The 18,338-nt window shown below is 37.2% G+C and overlaps 1 protein-coding gene across 1 annotated transcript in view; it reads left to right on the top strand.

Moving 5' to 3' along the window:
* TXNRD2 (thioredoxin reductase 2) overlaps positions 1-18,338 on the top strand; it is a 36,672-nt gene that overhangs the window by 237 nt on the left and 18,097 nt on the right. Inside the window, exons 2-11 of the mRNA XM_086761408.1 lie at positions 971-1,036; positions 1,744-1,800; positions 2,295-2,439; positions 2,749-2,823; positions 3,690-3,768; positions 4,781-4,843; positions 5,372-5,442; positions 9,776-9,795; positions 10,198-10,289; positions 12,855-13,029. Of these exons, the coding sequence (XP_086617534.1) occupies positions 971-1,036; positions 1,744-1,800; positions 2,295-2,439; positions 2,749-2,823; positions 3,690-3,768; positions 4,781-4,843; positions 5,372-5,442; positions 9,776-9,795; positions 10,198-10,289; positions 12,855-13,029 (843 nt within the window). The remainder of the gene's footprint in view (positions 1-970; positions 1,037-1,743; positions 1,801-2,294; positions 2,440-2,748; positions 2,824-3,689; positions 3,769-4,780; positions 4,844-5,371; positions 5,443-9,775; positions 9,796-10,197; positions 10,290-12,854; positions 13,030-18,338) is intronic.

Below are 18,338 nucleotides of genomic sequence, written 5' to 3' on the forward strand. Positions count from 1 at the left end.
TGAGCGACCGCTGTGCGGGCCGGAGTGGCGCCAGTCCCCTCCTCAGCTGCCGAGGCGGGAAGGGTGGCGGGCTGCCTCCGTCCGTGAGGCCTTTCGGAGCCACCCACGCCCCGGTGCCTCTCTCGGAGCCTGGCCCTGGCTCCTGGGTGTCTGAGGGAGTCCCCGAGCCGCAGGGGGCTGTGGAGTGGGCAAGGCCTCCTGCGGCCCTGTGGTGGGGCTTTCTGGAGAGGTAGCGGGGCAGCCCGAGAGGCAGCCAAACCTTCCCTCTGGGTTTAACTCCAACGGCCGGCAGATATCAGCCTCCCCAGTCCAACTGCCCGCTCTGAACTGCCGAAAAGAGTCCCCCAGCTGGTATCGGATGCTGCGAGCCTCAGCTGTCCTCCCTGCACTGCTGACAGCTCTCTGAAAACGGGGGTTGTCCTGGTGGCCTCGCTAAGAAACGAGTTATTGCTCCCCTGTGGGCTTTGCTGTGGGAGACTGGGCTGATCTGTGGGGCAGCTGAGGTGGCAGAAGGGGCCAGCTTCCTTCCGACCACCCCAGCACACCTCTGCAAGCCTACGTTGCAGCTGAAGATTTGCCAGTCCCATAAGGTGACCCCGCTGAAAAATCCCTGTGTGGAACTTGCTGCTGTAATGCAGAGATAGAAGATCTACGCTGAATCCCAGTTGCAACTGCCTAGTCATGCACAATGTCCCTTCTTGGGACATTGTGTAAAAACATAATTTGTTTCCTCACTTTCTTGGATTGCTTTGTTTTCTGTATTTAGTTCACAAAACCAGACTAGATTTAATGATTTTTAGAAAATGCTTTGGGACACTGAAAAATACAGTGCTCTAGTAAAGTAAAGAAAACCCAAATCAGCAATAATTAATTTTTAAAAATAGCATACTTTTTATTTTTACCTGCTTACATACGTCTCCCATCTTCCTTCCCTGTTTCTTTTTCTTCTTTTTTCAAATCCTCTTCACAGGAAAGAATGAGTATGATCTTCTGGTAATTGGTGGAGGGTCTGGAGGCCTTGCTTGTGCAAAAGAAGGTTTGTATGTATAAATAGCTAACGGAAGTTTTGGTTTTGCTGAAGTGGTGTTTATGGAAACTAAGGAAAGTGTTACTGATAATGCTAAAGAGTGTCTCTCTAAAGACAGTCTAATGTATTAAGAAACATAGTATACTTCAGTCCCTGCACGTTAATCATTAATTCAGCTTCATACAGTTGATCTGCAAATTCACACCCTCAGGTGGAGTGATCCTGATTGCCTTTCCTTTTAACCTTTTAAAAATATTTATTATTTTGTCATGGAAAAATCTAATAAGCTTTTATTTCACTGTTTTTGTAAAATAATGTATTTTTAAGATTATACTGGTTTTTATATATGTGTTTAAAAAACAGTCCCTTCAGACTGTTTCCAAGAACTGTTTAACTGCTATAGAGAACCTTGCCCCTTTGTAACCCAGTGTAACATGCTCAACAACCCACAAAGTTCTTAAACATCTCATTTGGGGTCAAATTGCATTCTTAGTGTTGGTAGAAGCTGGAGGCTCTAGTCTGGGTTATTAAGTGCCTTCTGGAGAATCTGCTGACTATCTAGGCAGCCTGAGTCCCTAATCTGGCATCTTGACTTAGACAGTAAAACCTACTAGCCGTCATCTCCAGTACTCTTGTCTGTACTTATGCTACTAAAAATGTGTAGGTTTTTGTGTTTCTCCCGCCTCTAAATTGCTAATCTTGCTTTTTGTTTAAAGCTGCACTGTTTGGAAAGAAAGTGGCGGTTTTGGATTATGTGGAACCTTCTCCACAAGGTATGGAAGATAAATACTGGGATAATATTTGGACATGTGTGTAAAACGATTGCCTAGGTGAGGACATTGTTCCGGGCAGCAAAGTGGCCAAAGCCACGCTGCCTGCTTTGCTTGTAGTAAAAGTTCTTAAGCCCAGCTTGCTGTACTGCTCATTCCCTCCAACAATGTCTCAGCTCTGGCTGCTTCTCCTCTGCTTTAAGGTTGTTAGCAATGTTTGATGCTACCATTTGTAGTAAGTCTCTGCACTTGAATATGTGAGAATATTGTCTCTGTGAAAATGTTGTTTACGTTTATCTATCAAAACAAATAAACATAGGCAGAGTTAGAAACTGATCTGTAGGAGATGGTAAACTGTGTGTTGTTTCAAAACTTCTTAATTAATTGCATGAACAACCTAATTCTCTCAGTAACCCAACTGCATTAAGTTACACTAACCTGGTACATTTAATTTTTCCTTTCTTTTCATTTTTTTTTTTTTTTTTTTTTTTCCCAAGGAACCAAATGGGGACTTGGTGGAACTTGTGTGAATGTTGGCTGCATTCCTAAAAAGCTTATGCATCAAGCAGCCCTTTTAGGGAATGCCCTTAAAGATGCCCAACGCTATGGCTGGAATATAGCCCAACCTGTTCATCTTACCTGGTAAAGATTATTACCCATGTCCACTCTTTTGTGCTGCAAATGTGTAACAACTTTACCCAGCTGGTGTTTACTTAGGAACAGTTAGAGAAGTGAATATTGCATGAAGCTTTTTAGACTACTCCTTGCTTAAAACACAAAACTGTATTTACTGGTTTATCAGGGCAAATAGTATGTTGATTTGGACTTCACTTTTATAACAGAAAGTACTGTAGAACGTTCCTAATTTCTAGCAATTGCCTGTATCTTTGAGTTGCATAATCTGAACTTGTAATGTGATGATTTCATGTTCAGTTTCTTGTTTTGTGATAGGTCTGTGATGGCACAAGCTGTTCAGAATTACGTGAAGTCCTTGAACTGGGGACACAGAGTGCAACTACAAGACAAGTAAATAAGCCTTTGAAGTTCATCTTTCTTCCCGCAGTCAAGGAGCTGCTCTTCTCCTTGTAGCATTGCTGAATTGTCTTTGGAGTTTCTCATTAGAGCTGGTATTTTGAGTTTATAAGTCCTTTCTGCTCAGGACTGTAAGTTCCCTTGCCAATTTAAGTTATTTTCCAGCCCCCCCCGCCCCCCCCTTTCCTTTTCTAGGGAATAGTGGTTGAAAGTGCCCGTATGTGAAAGTGCCGAACAGTGTAGTGATCAGGGAATACTCTCTTTAAGCTGGAGAGTTTTTGCATTAATATCAAGTAGTTAGGATTTCTCAAGATAATTTCAAGCTTGTCCACCAAAATTTATATGCTATACAAGTCCACAGGTAACACTATACTAGAGCAGCTGATTTTTTTTTTTTTTTTTTTACTTTCACTGCAGAAATAGTTCCAAGTTTTTCAGCATGCAGTTCCTTTTATAGAGAAATTATATTAATAGATAATTTAATTTAGCCTTGTGACTCCTGCTGAGTCACTTTTGTGTGCTCTCAAATGAACATCGTATTAGTAGTGTTACAGATAGTAATAATGCTGCTATGGCTAGTGGAAAATGTCTCATTTGAAGAGGTCAATAACCTGATTCCAAAGCTTGTTACAAGGTCAGGTACTCTGTTGTATAGAGGAGTTAACTGTAACACAAGAATTAAGTGACTTAAATTATGTGACAGAGCTGCAAACAATCCTATGAAATATTTTCTTCCTTTACTTTTCTATACCTGTTTGTTATCCTTTTTAGCACTTCAGATATGAAAAAAGTAGCTGATTTTTATTTCATTCCTATTCTTCATTACATGTGCATTTATGTTGCTGTTTTATTCTAAACAGGAAGGTGAAATATTTCAACATGAAAGGGAGTTTTTCTGATCCTCATACAGTCCGTGGTTTAACAAAAGCGGGTAAAGAGGTGAGCTGCTCTGTTGATTTCTGCAGTATCATTCACTTCAAACATTTCAGGTCTTCACGTTTTCATTTTCAGGTCAGTTGGGAGCTAGATTGTACTTCTGCAAATTGCTTTGGGATTCAATATTTTTTCAGTGAGGGAGATTTGCATTTTCCACCTAGAGAAGATGTTTATGAACTTGACTGTTGCCTACTGAGTCCCTAGCCTCCAACCTGTCTGTTAGATGCCATTACTTTTTCTCTGCAGATGGAAATGCTGAGACAAAAATAATTTTGGGGATTTTTTTTGGTCAGAGTCATACTGCTTTGATAGATGTTTCCAGAAATGTAAAGAGAACCAACATCTCCTTATTGCTCTGAGCAATAGGAGGTGGTTTCCTCCTTCAGATGAATTGTAAGGGTGATTAGCTTTCTAATACAAAATTGTGCGTGGGAGGCAATTGCACTGAATGCACAGCTTCAAGCAACTGGTCACGTAACGGAACTGTGGCCATTTCTGCGTATTTAACAAGAGACTGAACTGCATTTTTAACACCTTTTTGAAGGCAATTATATAATGTTACTGGTTGATATCAACTTGAGAGAGCAAAAGTGTTTTGGGATTAGATGCCTAACATTTTTTAAAAACATACCACTTTTGAGGTAGCTTAACTCCAGGCCTTAGAGACAGAATTCACTTGCTGTGATCTCTGTGTGTTTTGTCCTAAGCAAAAATTTATTTTTAAAAAGCTGCCAACTGTTGCTTTGAAGTAATCATCAGAATCATGTCCACTATAGGAATAATTATAACCTTAATATTAAAACAAAAACTGATAGAAAATGTGTAGAAGAAACTCCTGCATGTTTAGTTTATTTTATCTCCATCCTTTTTTTAATGCATTGCTGATTATTATGTCATATAAATAGCAGATGGTCGCACCGTCTTTCTCATTTTTCACTCATTTGTACAAAGATAAAATCTAAACACAGAAAAAAATTTCAAATGCTTGATTTTGATTTTATATTGTTGTTTGTAGACTATTGTTACTGCAGAAAATATTGTCATTGCTACTGGAGGAAGACCAAAATATCCTACACACGTGAGTTACGCTTGCCGTCTAACAACTCCAATGGCTTTACTGGTTTTGTTGCAGAAAATAATGAATGTTTGGAGGATAAAGAATGTAAAGATAAAGTAACACATGATAGATATTTGTAATTGTGTCATGTGAAAAATTACACTTTATCTAAAGCACAGGCTTTTCAGAAAAACATTTCCATGGAAAACTATTTACATCAATTTAGTATGTTGATGTTGCCTAGAGCTGCAGGATAATTCACATTGGAAGGGCTCTCTAGAGGTCGTCTAGTTCAATCTCCTGCTCGAGGAGGTTGGGGACAGCTGTTGAGTCAGTTGTAAGGTCAGATCATGTTGCTCAGGGCTTTTAGCAGTCAGATTTTTAAAATCTCCAAAGACGAAGACTGGATAACGTATCTGGGCAACCCCAGATATATTCCCCGTGGTCTACTGGCTGTACTTCAGCTAATACAGCCCAAGTGCCTATTTAGCTTCTCTTTGCTGCCAGGACTTGCATTGTAGACTCCAGATCTTACCTGTGTGATCATAGATTGCAGGTGCACTGGAATATGGAATCACAAGTGATGATCTGTTCTGGTTAAAAGACTCTCCTGGAAAAACGTAAGTTGCCTTACCATGGCTGGTATTCATGCTTTTTCTTCATAGCAAAGTGAAAAATGTTCTAAATTACCTTCTTTTTTTTTTTTTCTGTCCTGTTTTCTTTCTGATAATTTGTTTTGCTATGCACCAACATCATACTACCAACCTTCCTTAGTAACCAATAGATTCCCCCCCACGTTATGAAATTTCCTTCTAAAATAAAATTAAATATGCATTTTCACCATAGGTGAAAATCACTTAGGTGAGCCTCATTTAGGTTAAGGTGACTTGTTTGTGGTCGCAGTTATGCATGGAAATCACAAGAGGGCAGCATAAACTTAAACGAAGGCTGTACTGTCCCTTGTCGTTGCTACTGGTATATGTGAAATTGCTCTTCAGTTAGGAAAGAAAATCCAACGTAATTTTATGTTCACTTAAGTGTGTCCGTTCAGATAACAAAAGAAAATATGATGAGACAATCGGGTTCTTTTTGCCTTTGGGAGCTATTGTTTAACTGAAATACTAAAAAATTTAATGGAAATACTAAAATGCCATAGTCTGTTTTTTACAGCTCATAGCACAGTAAAATTCTGAGTCAACGTTGCACTACACAGAGATTTCCCGATGCAAATAATTTTGATAAGGAAATGCACATTTGCTAGTATGAAAGTCAGATAATACTGTTTTCTGTGTTGAGCAATTCTAGAAAAAGCAAAGTATATATAAGAAAAAGAGACTTGAAACTACAATAGTGGTGCTTTGAAAGAAAACAGAGATGCTGTTCATGGCTGTAACTTTCGAATATAAAAAATGCACAGTGTTAAGCTAAACATTAAATAGATAAACAAGACTCCTTGGTACAGTTTAAAAGGGAAAGTACATTTGCTGTTATTTGTAGTGTTTGTCACCTCTTGAATTTTGAGAGCATGATTTATGTGAGGAAATTGTTTTTAAAAAAACCCCAAAACAGCAAAACCACCTACAAAAACTAAACATAAAATTTATCCCTGTAAGATGTTTCTGTGAAAATGTGGCTTTTGTCCAGTTGCTGCTAAAGCAAGTTGTAACAGTGTAATGTGGGAGTCTAGTGTTTATATGTTGCATTCCTGAGATTTAGTCAAAATAAGCCTGCAGGGGCTACAGTAGCATTTCTGTGCTTTATCAGGCTGTGTCTTAGCAAATGAAGGGGGGAGCTGTTAAAGGTTTGTTTCTGTCAGATTTGTTTCTATTACAAATATTCCCAAGGTTCTGTTTAACACCTTTTGTTTTTAGTCTGAGTTGTGTTGTATTTATTCTTTCTTTTCTCCCTCTCCAAATGTACGTGTCTCAGCTACAAATTACATGCCTGGAGATGATAGAACTGTCAGTCCTGCAGTTATTCATGTTAAAAAAAAAAAAAAAAAAAGAGGAGCAAACCGTTAACCAACTTAGAAGTTCCTTAGATATACAAACAGTGTGAAGAAATTCTTGCTACTGAGATGAAGAGTTTTGGCAGAGTGAATTAGAAAAGATGTCTTGAAATATGTTCAGAATGAATGAGAGATTGAGCAGGTGTGAAGGAAATTAGGTTCTGCTTTCTTAACTTTTCTGTTAGACACTGAAAATGCCTAGGAACCTTTTACTTTGTAGAAGAAATTGTGAATAATGTGCTGCTGATACTATGAATGAATGCCAGCTGGCATCTATTTTTCATCTAATGAAAAAGAAGAACAAACGTATGCACAAATTACAGATATTCCCATTCTAGTCCCTGTGAATCTCCAGTAGGTGTTTCTTTATGGGCAGCATGTGGCTTTCTGCAGCACTTCCCAGGAGCTGCGTGCTAAAAGAGGGGATGATCATCCATTCACAGATGAATCAGATACCTTAATGTTGGAAAAATGTGTTTCCCACTATGTTAAATTGTTTGCCAAACATAAAACGCAGACTAGCAGATTTTAATCTCTTCAGCTCAACCTGTTCTCTGTACACCTTCCGAAGCTGTATGTTTTATTATAGGATAGATAGATGTTATCTAGAGTCTTTTGTGAGAGAACATGTGTTGTACTGACTCTGCAGTCCCTGGGGCTTACGGAGCAGCAGCCCCCATGTCTGCTCTTTCCAGAAGTTTAAAAGCATCTCTGCTAGAACTAGGAGATGGTGCGGATTGGTGTAGGGTAAGGTATAGGCCACAAGCTAGTGTTTTATCTATTATTTTTGCTCTGCTCTCTTAGCATAGGATAGACTGAGCTTTTCAAGTATTAGACTTGTTTCTCTCTTTCAGTATTGTGGAAAAATAACTTTCTTAGGGATATGTGGCTAGTCAGTGCAGAGCTCCATTGTGCCTCTAACATTTGGTTTTAGTTGCCATACGTATTCACATATGAAATATTTAAATTTTCTAAGGTTTTTTATGTCCTTCTATGAAACACATTTCTGTCTTTGTAAGTGTGTGTACCAGTAGTTTTCCTGGTAACAGGGTAGAGGGAGGACCATTGCTTTGTAAATTGTAGTTAAAATTGATGAATGATACCTCCTTATAAAGAGACTGCAATGCATGCACCGCTTTGTGTTAGCCTTCAGTTTATGTGTGTTTTTCCATGGGTTTAAGGGTTTGTATTTATTTTGGGAAGCACCATACTAGCCTATGCTACTTGGATATGGGTAAAAGAATATGATATGGTTCTGTGACTTATGCTTATAACGCTTATGCTTCTTTGCTTATCCTCCTAACTTTAAATAACCTATTTAAACTCTGTGATTATGTGAGTTTGTATGTTGAGGTTTTAAAGCAAATTTCTAAATTCAAGTAAATTTCTAAAATTTCTAGCTTTCCAAAATGCAATTAGTAAACTACTTCTCCCATACCCAAAAATCCAAAGGTGTTTGTTTTTTTTTTTTTTCCTTACCTTTTGTATATGGCAGTATGAGACATCTGCTTTAAAAAAATGCCCACAATAAATGGAAAAATGTGCCAAGTATTCAGGTGATTCTGAGTGTTGTGTTTTTGTGTCGCTGTTTTTTGATGAAAAGTTCTTTATAAAGCATGGGGATGAAAGTTCTTCATAAAACATGTGTTTCCAGAGATGAAAATCATAGTCAGAAAGAGCCTAACATTCTACACTGTCCTCATAGTAACTAGAAACTTTGATCCCTAATGATGCGTTTTTTCCTATTTCAAAAACTTAACAAAAGACTTTGTTGTAAGTGAAAATACTCTGTGGAATGCATCTCCAAACTGTGAGGTTTTAACAAGTCTGTATAACACATGAACAGCAAAGGAATGTGAGTGCAGCCTGGCCAGCAGCTGAGTGTCAGTAACTGGGCGGTTGGACCCACTTTTACCTCTGGAACGGTGACTGAGAGTTCTGCCCTTTGTGTACCCAGCAGCTGCAGGGAACTGAGGGATGTGGTGGAAGGGAGAGGACTGCTGCAGTGTATGGGGCATATGAGGACAGGCATGGAAACTGCCATGCTGGAGAGCTGATACACCTCATAAATTAAAAATGTTGACGTACAACTTCAGTGATATTCTTGGTTGAAAGGGTATGAAATAGGGGGAGAGATGGGAGCTGGAGTTTTATTGAAGATCTAAAATGGATGTATTTGGTAAATACTAGTCCAGGCAAATCTATGAAACATTTTCTATAACTGCATGCACAAAATTTTTAAAGACAGGAAGGGCAAATATTCGACATTTTGATAAATAAGATGATGGTTATAAAGAAAAATGAAATTTAGCAATGACTAAAATATTGGGAACTGTAATCTACTTGATAGCAAGATGAATTTCAAATGTATATGTATTTAGTAATTAAGATACCTCTAGAAAATTTGAGATATGCTTGATTTCCAACAAGAGTGCTGCATGTCTGCATGTTTATATGTTGCCTACTGTCTCAGAGGCAATGGTGCCAAGATGCCCTGTAAAGACGAGGCATCTGTAGCAATAGGCACTGGGGGCAAAACCTGTCAGTGTCCACTCCAGATTTTTCCAACAGAGGTATATCATAGAACATAATTGAAATATTTGTGATGCCTCTTAACCTTCCTAGTTTCTCTGAGTTTTTAATGGCTTTCTTCGCTTTGTCTTTCAGAGTATGTGTTTACATATTTCTTCACAATATAAAAACAATTCCTTGTGTCTTATAAGCCCATTCTTTTAAAAATTCTGTTAATAAAACAAGCCCACATGTTATAGTGTTGTCTTTGTTGGAGTTTACAAGCCACACTCTGCCCATCTAACATCAGATCCACTGCTCAAACCTGTAATTTTATAACTATACATACTTCAGAAAATCGGTTTTTTTCATTGTGCAGAAATATGCACAAGCTCATTCCACTGCCTTATTCTTTTTTCCTTTTTATGTAACAGGTTGGTTGTTGGAGCTAGTTGTATCCTTTGAAAAAGCTGTGATGATTTATGATTACAAGCAGCATAGCTGTCTTTCTTATGAAAGCTCAGTTTTCAGAATTCCTTTGCTGATGCCGTCTGAGTTGGAAATAGAATAGTAATAGTTTTCTATGCAGTAGCATCCTGGGAATTAAGGTCAGCTGAGGATAAATTCTCAGGATCTTAAAAGCCATGTTATCTATGAGTAAACTATTCTAAGACTTTAGAGTTTTATTTTATGCAACAAAAGTAAGCTAAAGTTGTCATCTATGATTCTATGATTCTGTGATCTATATGAGAAGAACTTGATATCTCTAGGTAAAAACCCCCACTTGTATACTACCCTTTAATATTGCATTTATATCAAATTATTGTTTATATTTCCTTAACTGATGCTTCACCAGATGTTTCACTTGAGTGTGCTGGTTTTCTGACGGGCATTGGATTGGACACTACAGTCATGATGAGAAGCATCCCACTTCGTGGGTTTGATCAGGTGAGTACGGAATATCTTACATCTCCTTACATATCAAATATATTAAAAAGTGTCTTCGATTATTTTTGTCTCCTAAAGAAAAACTGTCATTGGCTTTTCCAAACATTTTGTAGTACATGCTTTCTGAAGAGAAACTAAATAAAAATTAGCTCTTGTTTTCCTATCATATTTCTTGATACTGTACTCAGAAAAGTAAATATTTTTTTTCCTCCTGCTTAATGGAAAAGGTAATTGCAAAGGTTGGGAAGCAGAGGAGGGATTTGTGCCACTGCTAAAAACATTAGACAATCTCTTTAAAACAATCCTGAATTTCTAGGAGTTACAGATAGTTATTTTTAAAATAAATTATTGGACTTAATATGAAGTAGTTCAATATGGAGTTCATTATGCTGAACATAAATAAATCACTATGCTGAAAGTTTGTAAAGACTAGGAATTGGGAATCTTAACCTTACCACTTTCAAAACAGTGGTGGTTATAACTAGGTAAAAAAAATATATAGTGATTTCAGTGGAACTATCAACCCTAAGCTGCAGAAAATTAAAAGCAAAAACTTTCAGGCAGGGAAATTTAAAGAGGAAAAAAAACTCTTTCAAAACTGGGAAAGATTTTTGAGTTTTATTTAAAAGTAACAGTGATCATGATTGTGCTGACAAAACAGAAGACAGTTGTGGCCAGGAACCCATTTCTGTATAAAGAGAATAAAAGCAATTAGAAATAACAGTGAGAAAAGGCAACAACAACAACAAAAGGTTTTATATAGGATTTGTGTAAAAGGTATAACTGCCTAAAGAAGCTATAGAAGACAGTATTGCACGTTTAGGTTAAAGACAAGTTGCTGGATCCAGTAAAGCCATTACTTGGATGTGAGTTTGTAGCCTCTCTTCTACAGGTGAGATGATCTCTTTGATGGCCCGATAGTCCTTTTGGTCCCTAGATCTGTAGGGAGTGTATGTTAAAGGTGATTGTGAATATTCTGTCCCTGCAAGATTTGATGCTAAACTACTACGAAAGAAAAACTTCTGTAGTGTTCTTAACATAGTGAGAGAGTTCTGGGTTTTCACTCTCATGGGTATTGAACTTTTTCTTTGAAGTTTGCAAAACATTTTTTTTCTCAGGCAAATAACTGTGGAAAATGTCAACCTCAAGAATGAAGACTATGTTGTGTTAATCACTTGAAAATAGTATTTTCAGAATGGGAATGAATACATATTCACTTAACTATTGCTGGTGTAATGAATTTGGATTTTTTAATGCTTAGTTGCAATAGTGCAAAACATTGACAGGCCAAAAGTGACAAAAGAGTGACAGAGCTATGGGCTTGTTTTTAAGAACTTCTTTGCATACACAAGGTGTAGGGGAAATATTTTAATGTGTAACAGCACAGGTTTTGAGGAGGAAATATTGCTGTTAGAAGCAGCAGTGACAAGTACCACTGCAGGTAGTGACAGCTCCTGGTTGCATGCCAGCCACTCCCACTTTGAAGTGGGTTCTTTAAAACTAGTGGTGTGTGTACCAGAGTTTGCAAAACATTGTATAAGAGCATGTCTTGGGATTTGCACTCATCATTGAAGAAATCTACACCTGTAACAGCATGAGGTCTGAGGAAGCAGGGGAGTAGTGTTAAGAGTGTGTGTGTGAGACTTCATAAAACACTTACAGTAGGGCTTTCTCTGAGAACCGAATCCTTTGCAAGCAGGAAAAGCACAATGGGCATTTCAAAGTTAAGAAAGTATCAATAGACATAAAATAATTATGTTCAGTCTGTAGCCACATGGAATCTTACAGAAACTGGTTAGTGAGCTATCATGGTTCTGCAGAGATACAACCCTGCTGTTGCCTTCGTATTAGTTAGTATCAACTTCAGAAATAAAGTATTGTAAGCTGAGAGCTTGCATGTCGTTGTTCTATGTGAGTGGTTTTGTGATAATGTCCTTTAAGTAATAAGCATATTGTTTGACAAAGTGCAACCAGAATTACTGCAGTCAAGAGCAATGACGTCTTTGGATAAACCTGTCGATGGCACACTTTACTGTTTGGCTGTGGTGTGGCCTTATTTCAAACAGGTTCTCAGGACAAAATAATTTTTTTCCTTTTTGTAGTAGAACTTTCCAGGAAATCTTAGTGATTTATAGTCATTGCAGACAAGTGACAGGTGTCATGGCAAAGGGAAATATTTTTCTTCCTTAGTTTTATGAAAGTATTTAATTATCATCAAGCTGACAGAAAATTGTAATTGTGGTAATGTTAAAGCAAATATGCTCTAGATGCTATTTTTTTAAAAGTATCAAATGATTTAAAAGCAACTATTTTATTCATATACTATTTTACTTTTTTGAAAATAATTTGAATATTCAGATGTAGCTGCCTCCTGGAATGGAGTTGTAGGTCATAGTGGCTCAATTAATTCTAACATATAGACAATGCGTAGTAACCAAGTGACAAAGAATGTTTGAAATGGGCAATGTGTTTACTGGATTTTCATTAATCTGTTGAAGGAGAGTTTTACAATAAAAAGGTCATATATCTAAGAATAAACATTTTTTTTTTCCCCCTACTCAACAGCAAATGGCATCTTTAGTAACTGAGCACATGGAATCTTATGGCACAAAATTTTTAAAGAAATGTTTCCCAAGCAAAGTTGAAAAGTTGAAGAGCAACAGATTGCAAGTCACCTGGAAAAATACTGAGCTGGACAGAGAAGAAACTGATTCCTTTGATACAGTGATGTGGGCAGTAGGTAAACCTGATTATCCTAACATTTATTTGCAATTATTTCCATTCTGAAGTTGTGGTCTTCTCATGTTGTATGGGGCCTCCTTTTTTTTTTTTGTTAATATTAAATATTTAGTGACCTAAACACTGATAGTTTTTAAATTCTTTTTTTTTGCATGCCGGACTCATTCATTTACAGTCTAAAAACACATGAAAGTTACAGTGAATGGAAGAATTCCTTTTGCATAAGCTGCAATAAATGGGAGACCATTTAGTCTTCCTCACGTTTACAAGAGGGTGAGAGAATGAATTCCAGCAACCTCTGTGGTGCAGGTAGTGTTCTCTAAGTCCATACTGGCCTTATTTATGAAACTATTCACTACAAGTTCCTGTTTATCCTGTTCAAGAGGCGGCCATTTCTTCTAGGAATTTTTCTAAACTGTGCTGCTTAAGTTTGTTATTGCAGCCATCATCAAATTCAGAGAGAGAGAAGTAATTGCCTCTAAAAATTCCAACCTCATTCCAGAGCACCTTGGAACTTTAGAGCTTTTTGATATCTGTTTAGGAACTTTCATGTGTTTCAGACCCCTTGGAACTGACACATGATACCTAAGTCAGAGTGAAACGGTATAAAAGAATTTTGTCACAAATGGCTATGAGCATAATCACGAGAAATGTGAATTAAATATGTTTTTTTGCATCCTTTGAGGCAAATGCTACTTCTTGTAAGGATTAACATGCTAAATGATGTATGATACAAAGCTACAGCCCACAGGAATGAAAATACTCTTTCTGTGTTGCCTCCACAAGCTGCTCGTTTGTTACTGTTAAAAGCCGGCCCTCGGTTCCTATCTTGGTTCATGTGGACTGCAAGCCCACCTGAATAGGAGGCCTCTTCTATGCTTATAAAACTTTCTGAATATCTAGAATTCTAGATAAATAATGGATGGCTAAAGGTAGTAGTTATATGTGGCAAGCAGATGCTATCTGGTGAACAAAGTAAATAGGTTTAAACTTACTGCCCAAGAAATCTGGTTGGATGCAGAAGAATGATCAGTTTTACCAGCAGCTTTAGCAATTCCTTTAACGACTTCATTTTTATGCTATTCTTTTTATCTGACACTACTGTTTCAGAGTAGTGGGGAAGCGTTACAGATAAAGTTAAATTCTTGTGGTCTTATAATAGATCCATTACAGGAAACAGGAACAGATCATTTACAGCTTTTTCTATTTTGCCCAGTGGACTAAATCTGTTGTCCTGTTATTTCTTTCTCCTGGTTAAGCCAGCTTTATATCTTCCTAAAACGCCAAAAAGAGAGCAGGTTATGTGTGGTGACAAACATTTTATTTTGCTTACTGTGATTACTATTATCTTAGAAGTGTAATGGGCTTCTATAAATTGTGGAAACAGCCTATAATGTAATGGATTATGCCCACCAGAACCAACCAAGGACACTAGTTCTTGCCAAGAGCAAAAAAAAGGTCATGTTATCTGGAGATGTGACAATCCTGAAAACTGTAGAATTATATTCATGAGGTGAGATGAAAATGTTTCCAAAATGTGTCTTTCTAAATGCTGTATTTGATTTTTCTCAAGCTTTCTGGTAAAAGTACACTGAGGTGGAGTCATGCCTGTGAAATGTCAAGTGAATTTGTTTACTTTTGTCAAAGATTATAAAAAAGAGCTATTAAATTGAAATAATACAAAAAACATCTTGGGTTAGTGTTAATTATAATGGGGTAAGGTTGCATGATATACTACTGCAACTCAATTGTAATGTGACTCCACTCACTATTTTGATACAGAGGAACTACATGTATTATAACTTTTGTCATAGATTTGAGTTACAATCTGTATTTAAAAACTACAAAATGGACAGTTTGAGGGTTTGGGTTATTTCTGTTGACTTTTTAGTGTTCAAATTGACACCCCACCCTTAAGGATTAAACATATTAACAGTTAAAGCTGGTTAATTGATGTGCAGTCAGTATGATTCATTGTTTTGCTTTGTATCAACACACCCACACCAGGTGTCTCAGATAATATGCTGGGAAACTTGGTAGTGTTGAGGATTTCCTGTCTGCAGATGTGCCAGTTACAATACTGATTGAAGAAAGTCAGCTTGTAGAGTTAGTTAAAAAGGAGCCACTATTGTTAACTAATTGTAGCCTGATTTATAATAAATATTTCCTTAATTTTTGTAAGTGCATTGTGGAATTTTAGTACGATTTTGTGAATAATGTTAAAAGCAATTACTGACAGTGGGCCAGTTTTGATAAGCTACAGTATTATCTCTTAACGTAGGCCCTTCGAAAAAAAAATATATAGTGTTTCTCTGAAGAGTTTTGTTTATCTTTTGGAATGTGTAATTTTCTGCTTGTATGGATAAGCCAATAGAAGCAGAAACAGTGCTCTCTTTGCTTTTTTAGCAGTTTTTTTTTGAACCAGTCAAAATATTTGAGGCAAAAAAATGTTCTCATTTTGGTATCTTTTAATGTAATTTAAAGGTTTCAATCCAAAGATTTTGTAGGTAATTAACATGAGCCTGTGTTATCTTGCTGAGTGACTATACTGTTACACTGCAGATCAGTGAAGCAGCTCTTTCTTGACCTTTATTTTATTTTGCCCGTCTAGTCCTGTAATGTCCTTCCGTCTTTTAGCAGTGCTCTGTCTTCTGCTTTTGTGAGAATTCTTCTGAAATTATAAGCTTTTGAGATTTTCTTTTTTCTTTCAATATGAAACCAATAAACTGTTAATATTATATAGTAAGGACACAAAAAATTTTATATGTTAGGTCCCTAATATACCTGAACTACAAAGCAATGGTAAGTGTGTGCATGTACAGATTGAACGTGGGGTCTTCATCCAAAGAAAAGAGTAGAGACCGACACCTTTATAAACAGATGCAACTGCTGAGCTGCAGGGCAAAGTTGCAGGAGACCAGGCTTTGTAGACTGGTTTGTTAAAGCTATTGGAGGACTGAAACCTGTGGACTGAATGCTGCAGTTGCAACACAGCTAATATATTAAAGGAACTGGTGAGTAGTATTTCCATTTGAATTTGCAATAGACGGCGAAAGATCACTGCTGTAACTGGCATTTGATTATTCACAAAGTCCTTAGAAAAGATACTGAGTTACTACATATCTAATGGGGTCTTACTGTGTAGAGGAGCAATGCTGAATTGATGATTAAACTAAGCAGGTGTTAACAAAATATCCTAGAATTAGTTTAACAGAGAAAGTGAGGTAGTGTGCTAGTAAATTATTAACAGAAAGAGCAATGACCAGCGGCAGATTTTAAGTTTAGCTTTACAAAAAGAGTTTTCTTCCTGATGAGAGCAGTGGAACAACCATTCACAAGTTCCTTTGCATTCATAAGCATAGAGAAAAGCCTCCGTGTCTTTGAAATAATATAATCTTTGCTATAAAAAGGACTTACAACTTTATCTCAATGTAAAGCTGGATGGGTATCAGGTGTTGCACATCATGTGCTACCAAGCATATTGTCCTTTGTGTCAGACTGGATGCTTATTAGATTTATTTTGTAGTGCAGTAAAATAAGATCCTCACTGTTCAATATCAAGGAAGGGTTAAGTACATAACTTTTTTTTTAATAGTAGTTTCATTCAAGTTTTACAACCAAATCAGTTTGGATTTGATTGTAAGAAAACAGAAATTTTGTTTGGAGATTTTCTTTCAAAAGTCCCATGTGGTAAAGTATTGCTCTGATCTTCTGTGAGCATATCGCTGCCAGCCCAAATAGAAAAGGGGATGGGCTTTAGATTCATCTTTGCGAACAATATCTTGCCATCCAGTTTTTAACCTTTGAACTGTTCCGTGAAAAATAATGCATCTTGGTTGATCTCAGACAACTGTTAGTGCTAATGTGATATAGTTTGAGGCTGTGGTTCTTTGTTCTTAACTTCCCATATCTCTTTCTCATTAATTTTAATTCGTTACTGTCTTGGTAAGATGTGGTTTCTGCAGTCCTGATGAAAACTGTCATTCCCATTACATCAGCCAGTGCTTTTAGGTTTTTTCCCAATATCTAGTTTTAATGACATTCAGTCAGGCTTTATTCAACAGAGCTATTTTTAATGTGCTAGTAATTTGTTTGCATTGAAAGAGGCCTGGGTGGTACTTTTTCCTCCTTTTAACTCACTCATAAACTTTGAGTGTAACTCTTATTTTATGCTACTTCTTTTACCAAAAATCACTGCTTCATGTTGAGGAAAAGCTAGATGCTAGGCTATAATGCTAATCTGCATGTGAATGAACGTTTTGGATTCAGAACTATAAGGTGCTATTTGGGTCTACAGGTGATGGCTAGCCTTTACGTGAATGGTGGTATAAATAAATTAAAAAATGGTGGAAAATGCTCCAAAGTAATTTCACAAAACCAGTATAATTACTGTGACGTTTTCCACAGAATACAGGTTCTCTTCACCCACGAGTGTCTAGGAGATTGAAGCCAATGACCTCACTTGGGAACAGTGATTGGGTACTGGTTTTTGAGACTGCAGAGCCATCCTTTAAGGGTATACAAAGCCTTTGGTTAAAGCAAGCTTAGTGTGGGAATTAATGTCAAGGTGAACTGTAGCTTTCTTCTCAGAAAATATTTCCAGCCCACTTTACCTTGTACAGGATCTTGAGAGCATCTCACTTGGAGTTGCTTTTCTTTGTTGTTGTTGTTTGGGTAGGACCAAAGCAACATGTCTCCAGATGCAAGTAACTTCAGATGTGCAGTGGATGGTGATGGCCAAGTGTTTACTGATTGCACCATGGCTGCCACAAGCTTTCTGCTGAGATGACTCGTCTGTGTAATAAGTATTGCTAGTCAATGCTACAAGGGATAATACAGTTCTTGGCGAAGAACTGGTTACTGCCCTAGTGCTGACTGAGGGTCAGATTTTTTTGAAATAGTGGCAGGCATGCTGAAAGTTTATCAGTAATGAATGAAATGTTCAAAAAACATCCTTGTAAAATTGCTGCATGGTGCTATCAATGTGGTAAGTGTTCTGAACTTTTTTACCTTAGTTACTCTTACTGTAGTTAATATTTTCTTGTAATCTGAAAATTAGTCACACTGAGTTGGTCTTTATTACTCATTATCAGCTGGCTGTGTTTTAGTGAACACCTTGTGGGTTTTGAGGAGGGATATGAAGGAGGAAAGGGAGTGCCAGGCACACAGAACAAGATCAGAGAGAGAGTACCAAGACTGAGAACACAGATGAGGTTTCGATTAAGGTCACACTGAGGTCGGATTGGGTAAAGTTATGAATTTATGTGTCAAAATACCATTGTATAGGGAAGAAGTTTAGAAGACTATTGG

Source organism: Chlamydotis macqueenii, chromosome 17 (genome assembly GCF_036417535.1).
Source record: "Chlamydotis macqueenii isolate bChlMac1 chromosome 17, bChlMac1.mat, whole genome shotgun sequence".
In the NCBI taxonomy this organism is placed as follows: Eukaryota; Metazoa; Chordata; class Aves; order Otidiformes; family Otididae; genus Chlamydotis; species Chlamydotis macqueenii.